The following is a 13,344-nucleotide window of genomic DNA, read 5'->3' as shown; positions in this document are numbered from 1 at the left end:
TCAGAGCCTTTAGAGCGTTTATACAGCCATAGAAGGGCCTCTATCTCCTACCACTTCGCTCTTGTCATCTAATGTATTTCCCCTTCTCTTGAAGCCTATTGCTTCATCTGTGCGCTGAACTCTGCTCAGCCAGCAGCTCCAAACAAGGCGTCAGTGACATCATCACACATCAGAGACTTATATTTCAAATTGACTGAGAGAATAATGATCATGGAGGAAGAAGTGCCACTGTTTTGTATAGAAAGAAAGAGTATGAGGAGCTGCCATGGAATGGAGTCTTTGGGGAATATGCTAATATTCTGAGGATTAAACAAAAACACTTTGGTGCAGCTCACTTGTGCCAGGAATTTTATGCACATAACATCCACCCAAATTATTATTCTTATTAAAATTCATTCAATTTATCAGGGTTTGGATTTCCAGTTTTTTTTTTTTTCCCCCGCAAAGAAAAGCTCATTATTTCACTCTCACACAATCACTGCTGGGGTAAAAGGAGACTTTTTGAGAGGAATTAGTAGCCATTTTTCTATTGATTTTCAACTATTTCTATTGTACTTTTTTGTACCATTAACAAAGTTTCGACACACATGAAAAATATAGGCTAATGTGGGCTTAATATGAAGTGATAAACCAGAGAAAGATAATGGAAGATGGAGGTAGGGGGACAAAATAAAGTATAAATAACAAACTACTGTAATGTGAACATTCAATGTGCTACTGTAAGTGTAAGAAGGAGAAGGAGATACAGCGAGGAAAGACTCTAAAAAGCTGTGTATGCTAGCTTGGCTCTGTGTCTTTCTCTGTGGCCCCTTTGGAGGCTTGCTCCTAATTAAACTCCTTCTTCATGATGCTCCCTCATGACTCGACTTGTCACAGGGCCTGTGTGAAGCAGGCGCAGCATAGACACGGCGTCCTACATACTTAGACACCTGTCTCATCAGTACCCTTCAGCTCTGCACCCTCAACTAGGCTGGACTAGTCTAGGACTGAATAACCCGGGTTAGATAACTACTGAGAAAGGTTAAGTGAGGCAACCAGGGCTTAAAATTATTCATTTTGGTTCACCAGTCAAAACATGTTTAGGATTTGTTAGAAAATAAATCCATGCTCTCTCATTTCATAGTTTGGTTTGTGGGTGTTTACTTTCCGAAGCTGTTGAGAGAAACTGGGGAGGGTATTTGGGTGTGAATTCTGTGTGGCCCCAGGGGGTCTACGAGGGACAGCTGATGCCTGTCCAGTGCTCCTGCCATACCAGGATCTGTCTGCTCGGCATTCTGCCACCCTGCTCACCCTCTCTACCCCCTCCATCCATCTCTCTGCCCCTTCTCTCCGTCTCAGTCTGCTGCCCAGTCTGTCTCCCTACCTCCGTCTTCTTCACCTCATTTTCCTCGATAATCCCATGTCTCGACAGAAGCCGCATCCAAACATTGTTGGTGCGATGGGTCCGTTTTTATTTCTGATTGACTCTGACTGGCCTTCGTGGCTGATCGTTCCCCTCTGCAGTTATTTTGGCACTGGCTGAAGGCTACAACACATTCAATATTGTGTTTATGGCCATTGGCGACAGCCTGGCCAGTAAATGTTTCTCAGTGTCTTCAACCCGATGGCTGACAGCGACGCGGCAAACCCCCTTCTACAAAAACAGCCCGTCTATAAAAGGCCTTTTATATCTTTGCCAACACTGCATGGTCTTTAGAATACACAAACTATTGTAAGCAAAACCAAGAGTTATGAAAGAAGATAGTATAGTAGCAGAGAACAAAAGTGGTACCGTATAAATGCAGCTGTTTATGAGTTTTAGTGTTTTGCAACAGTTGATGGAAAACAAGAAGAGGACCAAATAAAAACAGTAATAACCATGACACTTACAATTCATCATTTTTTTGTGTCATTTAAATAAAACCAGATTTACTGGAAGAAACAGCTTTTCAGACAGGGTTATATTTGAAAATGTTAATTATGATGAAGGGAGATTCAATAAATCTCTGAGATACCTTCCAAGATGCTCTTGTCCCTCTAAGATGTGACCACAGATTACACCTACAGAGTTTTTGTGGACTGGTTTAGAACCCAGTTAGGATGATAATGAAATTAGAAAGGACTCCCTAATAATCACATACAAAATGTGTACAAACTTGGGGGCAACTATAGTTAATTTGTCTCATTTTATTCATAAAATGTCCAAACTTTTGGATGGAACTTCACATCCCTTTCAGAAGGGATGAGATATTACAATTAATCTAGGTGGTCATAAAGTTCTTCCCCTGTGGATTAAGACCCCCAGCACCACTGCACAACAACCACCCTATGAGTAGCTGTCCTGGTGACACAAGTGGGGCAATAATGTGTTTTAGATGTGCTCTCATTCTCCTCATTTTAATGCCTGTCTGGCTCACTCATACTTGCTCTCATTTTTGCCCCCCCCCCCACACACTCTCTCTGTCTCTCGCTCACTCTTTCTTTCTGCCTTTCCGAGTAGAGGGAAACATCAGAGGGATCAGGCTGGCTTAGCTTATTGGAAGCAGATGGCAGACCAAAGGCAAGAAGGCCACAGTTTCATGAAGCGTGGTTTGAACATGCCAGGACCATGTCGAGGGGCATGCCCATGGATGATGGCTGTGTGGTGTGTCTGAGTGTGTATATGCGTCTGTTGATTTTTGTAGGTTACCAATCTGAAGAAATGGGACCCCAAATCACAGCCTGTCCCCTCCATCATCTGTGCATCCCTATGCACTGGTTGAAAAACGATTGCATCAATGACTTTTCAATGATTTGGTTGGCTTTGAAGCCCCTCACTCCTGGTGCCCTGCTGCACTATAATCAGGAATCAAAGGCTGGCATCTGGGATCCATCAACCCTGGGCAAAGTGGTCGTGTGTTCAGTAATAACGGCATCTAAATTTGTGATTACTAGCTGTCTAAGGATTAGTAGATTTATTTAAAAAGTGGAGCACAAAATGAAGTATTTAGAGAAAGTAGGGGGGACAAAAGAAAGACACAAAGGGTGTTGTGCGCCGCAAGGTTCCTTCGCATTTCTGCAAACATTGTGATAATGCATGTGCTAAAATCACCATTAAGAGGAGAGCGCTGCAGACGAGAGCCCACTCACAGACCGACAGTGTTAGCTAGCCAGGACGCAGCACAATACCAGATGGTGCAGTGTTTCCCATATGGAATAGACAAACACTAAGCACATGTCAGAATCCAACACTGTTTGCTACAGCAGCATCCCGGCCCCGGGAACAAAGTGGTCATTCAGACTAGTCACTACACTGTATAATTACCCAGATAGACATTATGAGACACAATGCCAGCTCAGTGAAATTGAATAAAGAGGGCACTTCTGTCTACACCCTCGACCGACCCATCTTTCATCCCATCTACACTCTAGTTGCATAATACAGCTCTATTCAAATCAGAGGAATAAGCATGTGTCTACATGTGTATCTGATTCAACATAAAAATCAATTGGACAGGGTAAATTGTGTGGAAAACATTCACATATTTCTACACAGTAATGCCATATAAGCAGTGTCACACATGTCTGAAGTGTGACATTATCAATAAAGCCTTTCACTGGATTATTCAAGCTATGATCAGATAATAACAATGTGACAAATTCACCAAATTCTCTCAGGGTGGTAAAACTTCAAGCACCCTTCCAGTCATCCTCCTCTCCTTCTCTGTCCCCCCACCAATCGTCACTTATCGTCTTTTGTCTCTCAGTCTCTTATCGCCTAGTGCCATGGCAGGAAGAGGGACCCTGAGGGAGGCCTCAAGTAACAATGACCAGCCGCTTGACCTCTATACTGTGACCTTGAGTTTCCACACCCTGTCCAAAGCAGCAGCCACCATGGCAGGGGAGGAGGTGGGGGGTTGGGGGGGGGTTGCTGCAGGCTGGGGCAGGGAATGCCATGTACAAAAATAGCTATTCATTATTCTGTATTTTCCACAAATAGTTTCAAAGAACAAGGCATCATTTCATCTTAATGGCTGGCGTGAATTGTTCTGGGCTGTGTAGTGGAAAAGCCTCGCCTCTTTGGCCTCAGAAGTGGCCTGCCTTTTTCACCGCTCCACACCACAGGGACCACATATTGGCACATTTCAAGCAAGTCTATTTATATCAAAAAAGCTTCTTTTTTGTTGTTGTGGGAGTACCTCAGACTTCCGCTTCGGCATATTGACCTTAAAAAACACCTCTGACTGAGATCCAAGTGCTACTTAGTTTCTTGTCTGAGGTTCTGCTTTTCTGGGCAGCAGGCGTCTGATGTGGAATAAAACGCTCAGCCTTTAGATCATGCACATTATCTGTCATCTTGCTTTTAGCCTCTCTTAAAAAGTGGAAGCGGCGTATAGTCTATAAAATAGGAACTCAGTAAACTCGCTCACTTTATGTCTGAGGCTGGCGCCGTAGACAGATGTGTGCCAGTCTAAAGCTTTAAACTGAAAATGTTGAGCTCTATGAGGAGAATAAATTAGTCATGTGTCTTTTGTATGTACTGCTATTCTATTGACACAAGTAATATAACTCTCCCCAAATGTGTTTTTTTTTTTTCAAACTAGTAGACAGGAAGCCTCTGTTTGGTAAAGTTTGAGAAGATGAAAACAAGCACATTAAAATAAAAGGCGCCTTTATTCCAGAGATCAAATGTTTATGGGCACCTCAGGGTCTCAAACCAATGGTCTTGTGCATGTGGTCGCTGAGGGCAACTCCTCAGGGTCGAGCCACAGAAACAGAGCGAGAGAGAGAGACGGAGGCTGAATGAATAGCCTGACACTTCGCTTACTCACTGTTCTGATACAAAAACAACCACCACCCACCCTGTTTCAAACAAAACGAGGGGAGGGAGCGAAGAGAAAGGGAGAGAGAGAGAGAGAGAGAGAGAGAGATTCCAGGCCTATTCTTCTACCCTCTCCCAGCAAAGGACCGACAGCCGGCAAGGCAACTATTTTTAGCCTCACCACACGCTATTTTTAGACCACTTTTGGAGGCATTTATTAGCAAAAGAGTACATCAAATACAAGTGTGCGATGGTGGTGGGTGTTTGGAGGGCGGGGCTTCAATTTGACCATCTTACAAACTAGTTTTTATGTGGTGAGCTGAGCAGCCAGTGACAGGGCTGCAAAGGAAAAGTGGATACATGTAGGGGGAAACATGGACGACTGTGTTTTTGTGGTCTGCTTTTTGTCCCGCCACTCTTTTCTATGCATAAAAGGAAAAACAGCTCATTAGGAAGTTTAAAAGGAGCAGACATGAAAAGGGGGAGGACAAAAGGACACCTAAGCTGGTGAAATAAATGACATTTTGATCATTAGGTTGAAGTTTTATATATAACAAGTAGGTCTGTCAGTATTACTTGTGATGTGATTAAGGTCCATAATAAGCACATTAATGTCATGCTTTATTGCCCATTTCAGCACACTTTGGTTAAGCCACTGTAGCGTCTCCTTGCAGCCCAAATGATGTAAAATAAGTCTACCATTGTGCCCTAATGTCTAAATTCACTTTATAAAACTCACAGTCAGCTCAGTGGGCAAGTTAAAGGTCATCTGCATCTTGTGATATCAAACATGAACCTTTTTACCTTTTTTTTTTCTTTTCATGTTCCTCTTTTCCATGAGCCAAAGATCTCAGGTGATCATGAGGCTTTCTCGCACATTTGTCATACTGGCCATATCACTTTAATAATTATAGCACTCTATCTAGACAGCGTAGGAACAGGTCTTGTTGTAAAAACCTTTATGTGTTGGTCAAAAATGTTGAGCTTATTTCAGAAAAGATAGATTTATCACTGAAAACACCGGACCATATTCTTGTGATGTCATGCTGGGTACGAAGCTCAAATGTTATCACGTCATACTGTTACAGCCCAAGGTGAAGTCATACACACATTGAGAATCTTACAATACTGGACTAGTGCATCTCAAAATATTACAATCTCATGAAACGTTAATTTAATTCAAAAAGCAAGACTTCCATATAGTCTAGATTCATCTCATACAAAGTGAAATACAATACTTTTTTTTTTTTTAGAATATTGTGTAAAAGTCCAAAGGTTTCCTGAGCCTTCATTCTCTCACTCTGGTTCAGTACACACAACTGCAAGCATGGGGAACACTGCTGACTTGACTGTCGTCCAGAAGACAATAATTCGGAAAGCCACAGAAGGTCTCTGCTGAAAGGGCAGGCTGTTCTCAGAGTATCAAAGCTGATTCATGCAAAGTTGACTGGAAGGGAAAAATGTGGTAAGAAGAGGTGCACAAGCAACAGGGATGAGCTCAGCCTTTAGGGGACTGTCAAACAAAGCAGATTCAAAGGATTTTTACATGGAGTGGACTGAGGCTGGAGTCAGTGGATCGAGAGCCAAACAGGCAAAACATACACAAACAGGTCCAGGAAGTGGGCTGCAAGTGTTGTGTTCCTTGTGTCAAGCCAATCCTGAACCACAGTAACATTACAGGCGTCTTACCTGAGCTAAGGAGAAACAAATAGAAAATTGCTCAGTGGTCGATAGTCCTGTTTTCAGATAAAAGTCAATTTGGTATTTCACTTGGAAATCAAGGACCCAGAGTCTGGAGGAAGATCTGAGAGGCACAGAATCCAATGTGCTTGAAGTCCAGTGTTTTCAGTTTCCATAGTCAGTGATAGTTTGAGATGCCATGCTATCTGCTGCTGTTAGTCCACTGTCCTTTATCAAGTCCAGAGTAAACACTGTCAGCCATCTACCAGGAGATTTTAGAGCACTTTATGCTTCCATTTGCTGAGAGATTTATGGTGATAATGATTCCTTTTCCAGCAGGACTTGGCACCTGCCCACAGTGAAGCCGAAACTACCAGAAACTGGTTTGCTGACCATGATATTATTGTGCTTGACTGGCCAGCCAACTGGCCTGACTCGAACCCCAAAGAGAATCTCTGGGGAAGTCAAGAGGTCTCTGTCAAGAAGAAGATGAGAAACACCAGACTCCACAATACAGACAGGCTGAGGGCTGCTATTAAAGTAACCTGGGCTTCATAACACCCCAGCAGTGTCATAGACTGATTGGCTCCAAGTATTATTTGGAGGCCAAAACTGGATCAGCAGAGCCAGCGGGTGATCGCAGCGTTGTGAGTGTGCATGTCTTGATTGCATGTGTATTAAGAGCTCCCACTGTGTTATACTCTGTCACTGTCCCACAATGCCAGAACACTGTGAATTTACAGACAGGGACATGCAACATCACGCCTTTGTGATATCAGTATGAATGTCTCAAGGTGTAAAGACAGGTGTTGTGAATATACACTGTGAAAACAGCTTTAGATAGAAGTAGGGAGGACTTAATGGGAGGTTAGGAACCACTGAGCTGTAGATGTGTGCAAATAGTATTTCCAAATACAGACAGAATCTTATCCCAACACAATACACTGGCTAAAATTTTTGTTTCGATGTTAAGATGTTTCCAAACTGTCATGAGAGTCTTTGTTTTAACAAAGTGCTACACTCTTCCCTCGCCAATGTCACAGGGTTAATTTACTTAGCGAGTCAAAGCAGCTTCGCCCTTTAATCCTCAGCTCACCAGGAAAAACAAGCCAATCTCTTGGCCACTAGTAAACACTGAAGCACTGTGATCGCTGTGACAAGCCCCACCCCCCCTCTACCTCCGTTTCATGTTGCACCACATGCACCCTATCCTAAAACCTCCCGAATGACTCCACTCTAAACCACTTTGGGCATCTGTGAGACAGGAGATGCGATACCACTTTCTTATTTCTCTTGGACGCAGACACATGTCAAAGTCGCAGAGGAGAAATTAGTGAAAGGCATTCAAGCCAGAGTAATTATACGGCGTTTGAGAAGCTATGAGAAGAAGTCATTCAGTGAGCAGATCAACACAGAAAACTCCTTAAGGCTAATGTTCTCCATGCTGTTTAGAAACTAAATAAGCACACAGAATAGCACACATGCTGGAAAATATTTTCACAAGAGCAAGGCAGAACATGAGCACACTGGCACTTCAGAGAGGGGATCACATGTCCTGTTGACTGTCAGAAATTAGAGAAAAATGTTTTTGATTTGGGAAAAAAGGGATTTTTTGGGTGAATGGTCTCAAGTCAGACAAATTACACAGTGTAGTTTTTCAAAATCTGGGGAAAATCCTGTTTTATGGCTGACTGAAACATTGTGCACTGCTGCTGCACTCCACCTTTTCTTTTCCGACATATCCACTTTATGTTTCTTCATTACCACACATCTTCCACCCTCCCTTTGCTTCCTCCCTCCCTCCACCCAGTGGACTGTCACTGGGCTGAAATCACACCTGTGCTTCTCACACATCTCGGCACACGGGTGAAACATACGCAGGGTGAAACATGGTGAGGGAGCTTTGCTGAATCTCATTAGCCAAGCGGGTAGTCATTAACAGAATGACCTTTGGAAATAATTACCAGCCTTCCTCCCTTCCATCCCTCTTTCCCTCCCTCCCTTTCTTCTCTCCTCGCACTCGTCCATCCCTCTTCCTCGCCACCTCCTCTCTCTCATTCAATAGTTACTTCTAGGTGAGGACGGGAGGAAGAGCAAGGAGAAAAAGAAACGAGTCGCAGGAGGAAAATGTGGGGAGGCAGATCCCCGCTGCTGCTGTTTAAGATTACAGGGTGAGCTGAACTTTCAGATTAGGTTAATCTGCTGGAAATGGGATTGGCTAACGGCCTCTCCTCTGGCAGGTAGGTGAGCAGGCAGTCAGCTCAGTACCAGGAGCCATGTGCCGTTCCATGTGATACCTGAGCCAATGGCATCAGAGAGCGCTATGCTGGCTGAGGTCATCACAATGCCGTCAGCTCTGCAGGGTTCAAGCCAATTGTCACCAGTATGTACACACACATGGACCCATGCAGGGAAGACACACTTACACAGGCCAAAAACACCTTTATATGTGTGTGGATATGCAAAATAGCTCTTACTGTAAGTACAAAAACAGTACAAAAAATATTAAAGCATCCCAGCTTCCTTCCAGCTGAGGTATTTGCAGGAATTTAGGGGATATTGCTCCCTATCACAGCTCCCTCACTACCCCTTTAGTTGTTTCACAAACCTGTGTTCTTTCTTTCAATGAGGGGAAAACAAATATATTGTGGAAGAGGGATTTGGCACAGCCCTGGAGTGTTGTTGGATTTGGGGCCATTCAATCACAGCCAGAACCAGCCGACTCTGCTGCTTAGGTTTTTGGGCTTGTTCTGCAATCATTGCGGGGGGGGGGGGTAAAGAAAAGACTCTTTCATCTGCTATTGCAATTAACAACCCCCACACTGGCATAATAATAAATCACCAATAAGAGCTCAGAGTGAGTGTTCTTATGCAGAGAGTGAAGGGGGGGAAAAAGAGAGAGATGGATCTTTTCTCTTGTCATTTCCCAACACGGCTCTTAATGCCGTTCACATGTCCAGGAAACTGACCTGGCAGAGCGCAAGTATAGGAAATCTATCTGCATGTTGGACTGTTTTATCTGGAGCCAGAGTCAGAGAGGCCTGCCAGGATGACACGGACATCCAGTGATGGAGGGTCTGCCTCTGCCTTGACTGGCTCAGATGTCTCTTTAAACAATTAACATTAATTATGTGAACCGCCTCACTTGTTTAGCAGCTGATGACCTGTTTTATTACTGTCTCTTAGTGGACTTCAGTGGCTTATATGGCTGTGCATTAGCTTGAAATAAATTGGAAGCAGACAAAACATGCTCTCGCTTTGACTCCGGCTGTATTTATTGTATTTTTCAGTGTATTTATGTTGTTATTATGGGTTTCTAGGTGTCATGCATAGTGAGTGTGACTATAATAGCTTTGATTAGCAAGGCTTCTTTTTGATCTGATAAGGGTTAGCTTTGCTTTCTTGGTCTTTTGCTTTCACAGATATTTGTGGAAGTGTCATTCCCAGCTGAGACTGTTTTCAAGTGAGTCATCAAGACCTTCTCCTACCACTCTTCTGTCTCTATCTCTATATTTCTGTTTCTCACATGCGCTTGTACAGCCATTGACCCATGCCTGGATGCAACATAATGCAAAAAAGTCTGAGGGATTATGCATGTTCAATGAATAGCCTGATAAAGGAAGAGAAAACAGAGAGAAAATGAGTGAGGGAGAGAGAGAAAGCCCTGCAGCCTCTTGTAAACATGCAGTAGCTAGAGAGGCTGTGCAACACTCTCAGTGCCACTCTCTCAACAACGCTAATTATCAACCAAAGACATGCTAATTACATAGAGCTTTATTGCTAATGTAGCAGGCCTCTATGCCAGCCGCCCACACTGTGAGCTCCGCTCCCCTACCTCTGCCTCTCCTCCCACTACACCTTCAGGCGCCACAGCAACAGAGCGAGAGAGATGAAGGCAGTTTGTATACTTCTAAAGGCGAGAGCTTTCTACAAATTTTGAATTAAATATGTCACACATCAGATGCCATGTTTAAGGTCTTAATGTTCCTCTCAGGGTGAACTTTGATAAATCTACACCCTTAAATCTAGTTGTTCTCCTAGTTCTTGACCTCCTCCTCTTCATCATCATCCTGCCTTCCCAACAGGAAGTCCGCCCCGCTCTCCCCCCTAAACTCAACCAGCCTCCCACGTTCCTGCACCTGTGACGTAGCCTAGCAGCGGCACACAAGACTCGGCAGGAGAGATCCAAACGCCCTCCCCCCACTCCACACACCCTCCTCTTGCCCCATTGGAAACGTGCTGTTGTCGGCCCTGTGGCCAATCCCGTTAGCACGCTGTGGCTCAGGCTGAAGGCCTCTTCAGATCGATTTCTCCCACTGCGAGTCGCTCGGGGTACTCCAGGGATCACAGTGTAGGCAGAGGCCCCCCCTCCAACCGGGTTCTTTAGCATCCTCCCCTGACATGGCTGTTTACACGTTAGCCATCCCCTGCTCGCTAATGGAGACACAGCTAAAGAGAGAGCTTCAAAGCGAGGAGCTCTCGTCACAGGCACTCGTTGGAACATGTGACAGCTCTCTCTTCATGGGTTGAGCTGGGGCAGGCTAATACACTCACTATACAGAGGCTGAAGAGCTCGCTGCATTACAGATAGGAGTGCTTATATGAAGAGTAGGGGTGCGAGTGGATGTAAAATGGGTTAATGTAAATTATATAATGCAGAGGGTATTATTTTTTATCCCTTCTGATATACATGGATACGATTAATTTTCAAACTGGCAATTCATATTGATGCATAACAAGACTCAAAATAAGCTTTGGGAAACATTAACAGCTTTACTGCTTATTAGATGTACAAAAATGACATAATGTAACAGACTTGGTTTAATGTCTAAAAATACTCCCAAGTTAATAATTTTAAACTTCAACCACATTAATAATGAAGTAGAAAATGCAGGAAATTTTCAATTATAGAAAGGGAGAAAGAGCACAAACTAGGCGGCAAATAAAGAATAAGCATTTATACCATGCCTGCTGATTTATAGGTGCTTCCACACACTGTCCATGTTAATGCACCCCATTCAGTCTCTTTGTTTTGATCATTAAGGTCACTCATATGTTGAGTGCTGGTTTCACTTGATGTATGAGCTGCATTAACACACTACATATCTGACTACAAATGGAAATGGCGACTGAACAACAGCAGATGACATCAGCAAACCACTCTCAAGTTTGCATTATGCTGCCATACTTTTATTTACGCTGTTTTTTAACCTCAAACATGAGATGAGGGATAGGGTAATTATATAAAGCATGGGGATAATGCAACGTAAAATCTCTTCCAAAGACATTGATATGTGTAATGTGTAAATTTAAAAGGTTTGTAGTCAGGTGCGGAGTGCCATCTGGAAAAGCAGGAGTGTTCCCCGTGGGCCTGCCCATCCACAGGCGGGCAAGGAGCCCAGCAACACCCGAACGAAAAGATAAAAACATCTCCCATGCTGTGTTCAGAGCGGCCAGCCAGCTAGGTGCATGTGATTTAAGGATACATGTTACGTCTTACCTGTCCTTGTTTTTCCTTTCTATCTTTTTAGTCATTGTAGAGGGAGGGTTTCGTACATAAAACATGTCCATGGTGATACAAAGGATCAACATTATGCTGCTAGCAGGTGACTCTTAAGTGAAAAAATCAGCATGCATTCAAGAAATACAAAGGAAAACATATGCAATCAGTTAGGGTTAATGATGCGAAAAAAAATAATACAAGTTTTTTTTTTGATTGCATATGTAAAGATAAAAAAACTCAAATAAGTGGTCCAAAATTACAAATAAAGCTTAATGCTGAGTAACAGGCAAGCATGAATAATGCAAAAAATTCTATGAATGCATTTTTGTATGAAATGTAAATCATAAAATAGGTCTGTGTTTGATTTAAGTAAAATTTTGTATAAATGTTAACAATGTGTGGCATTTTCAGACAGTTAAAATATATGATTTATTCAATGTTGCTTTGTGGGACAGGTGCAGTTTAATCAGGCGTGGTGTGAGAGAAGTGTGTGTGTTAGAGAAAGGGATAAACTCTGCATGAATGCATTGCCTGCCTCTTTGTGTGTTTGGCCCACCAGGTTTGTTAGAGCTACTGTGTGAATGTTGCATAACAGGTTCACGTTGAGAGCTTAAGGATCCTGGAGGGTGCCAGCGTCATTTCCTGCTTTATCGACTTGCCTACTGGCCGCCCTGACAGCACTGTTTAACATCGCCTCGAGCTACACAGGCAACGTGTGTCCAAAACCAGTCAGAGCTACATCCTCGTCTAAGAGGCATCCATGGTGCCAAGGCACCAGAGGAAGGGGCTGCTGATTAGACACCACAGGGGAGGGTCTCAAAGATCCAGATCAATGCTAAGGTACGACTTTGGTGGTAAAAAGTACACAAAACGCAGCTTGAACAAACATATTTCTGTGATTAGATAATAAATTATGGGTCTTGAAAGACTTTTTTAAAGCAATGATATTGGGACTGAACCCCTGGGGAAGACAGACAAACTATGGGAGCAATTATTTCTTGCACTGTGTTAGGTGTGAAGCCTCAAAGAGAGAAGTAAGGGTTGCTGAATGAGTCACAAACACTGTAACCATCTGTCTGCGAGTGCGTTTCAGTGTGTTTGCATGAGTGTGTGTGAATCTGCGCATGTGTGTGCACCTTCTGAGTTTTTTCTTGTAACTCACCTCCACAATATCGGAGTTGGTCCTGCTCTCGTGGGGCTCGTTGTACTCGGTGTATTTAAGCAGGACCTTGTCCATGTCTGTGCTGGCGTACTGGAACAGCTTGTTGGTGCTGTTAAAGATGATCAGGGCAATCTCACAGTCACACAGCACGCTCAGCTCGTACGCCTTCTTCATCAGGCCAAACTTTCGCTTTGTAAATGTCACCTGGGTGAGAAAGGG

At 43.5% G+C, this 13,344-nt stretch overlaps 1 protein-coding gene across 7 annotated transcripts in view; it reads right to left on the bottom strand.

Annotated features, from left to right (window-relative positions):
- Positions 1-13,344, bottom strand: part of mef2cb (myocyte enhancer factor 2cb) — a 94,869-nt gene that overhangs the window by 20,758 nt on the left and 60,767 nt on the right. For all 7 annotated transcript variants that reach the window (XM_041787166.1, XM_041787170.1, XM_041787171.1 and 4 more), the window contains one exon: positions 13,126-13,329. In XM_041787166.1, coding sequence (XP_041643100.1) covers positions 13,126-13,329 — 204 coding nt within the window. The remainder of the gene's footprint in view (positions 1-13,125; positions 13,330-13,344) is intronic.

Source organism: Cheilinus undulatus, linkage group 5 (assembly GCF_018320785.1).
Source record: "Cheilinus undulatus linkage group 5, ASM1832078v1, whole genome shotgun sequence".
In the NCBI taxonomy this organism is placed as follows: Eukaryota; Metazoa; Chordata; class Actinopteri; order Labriformes; family Labridae; genus Cheilinus; species Cheilinus undulatus.
This window is presented reverse-complemented; position numbering and strand designations above follow the sequence as displayed.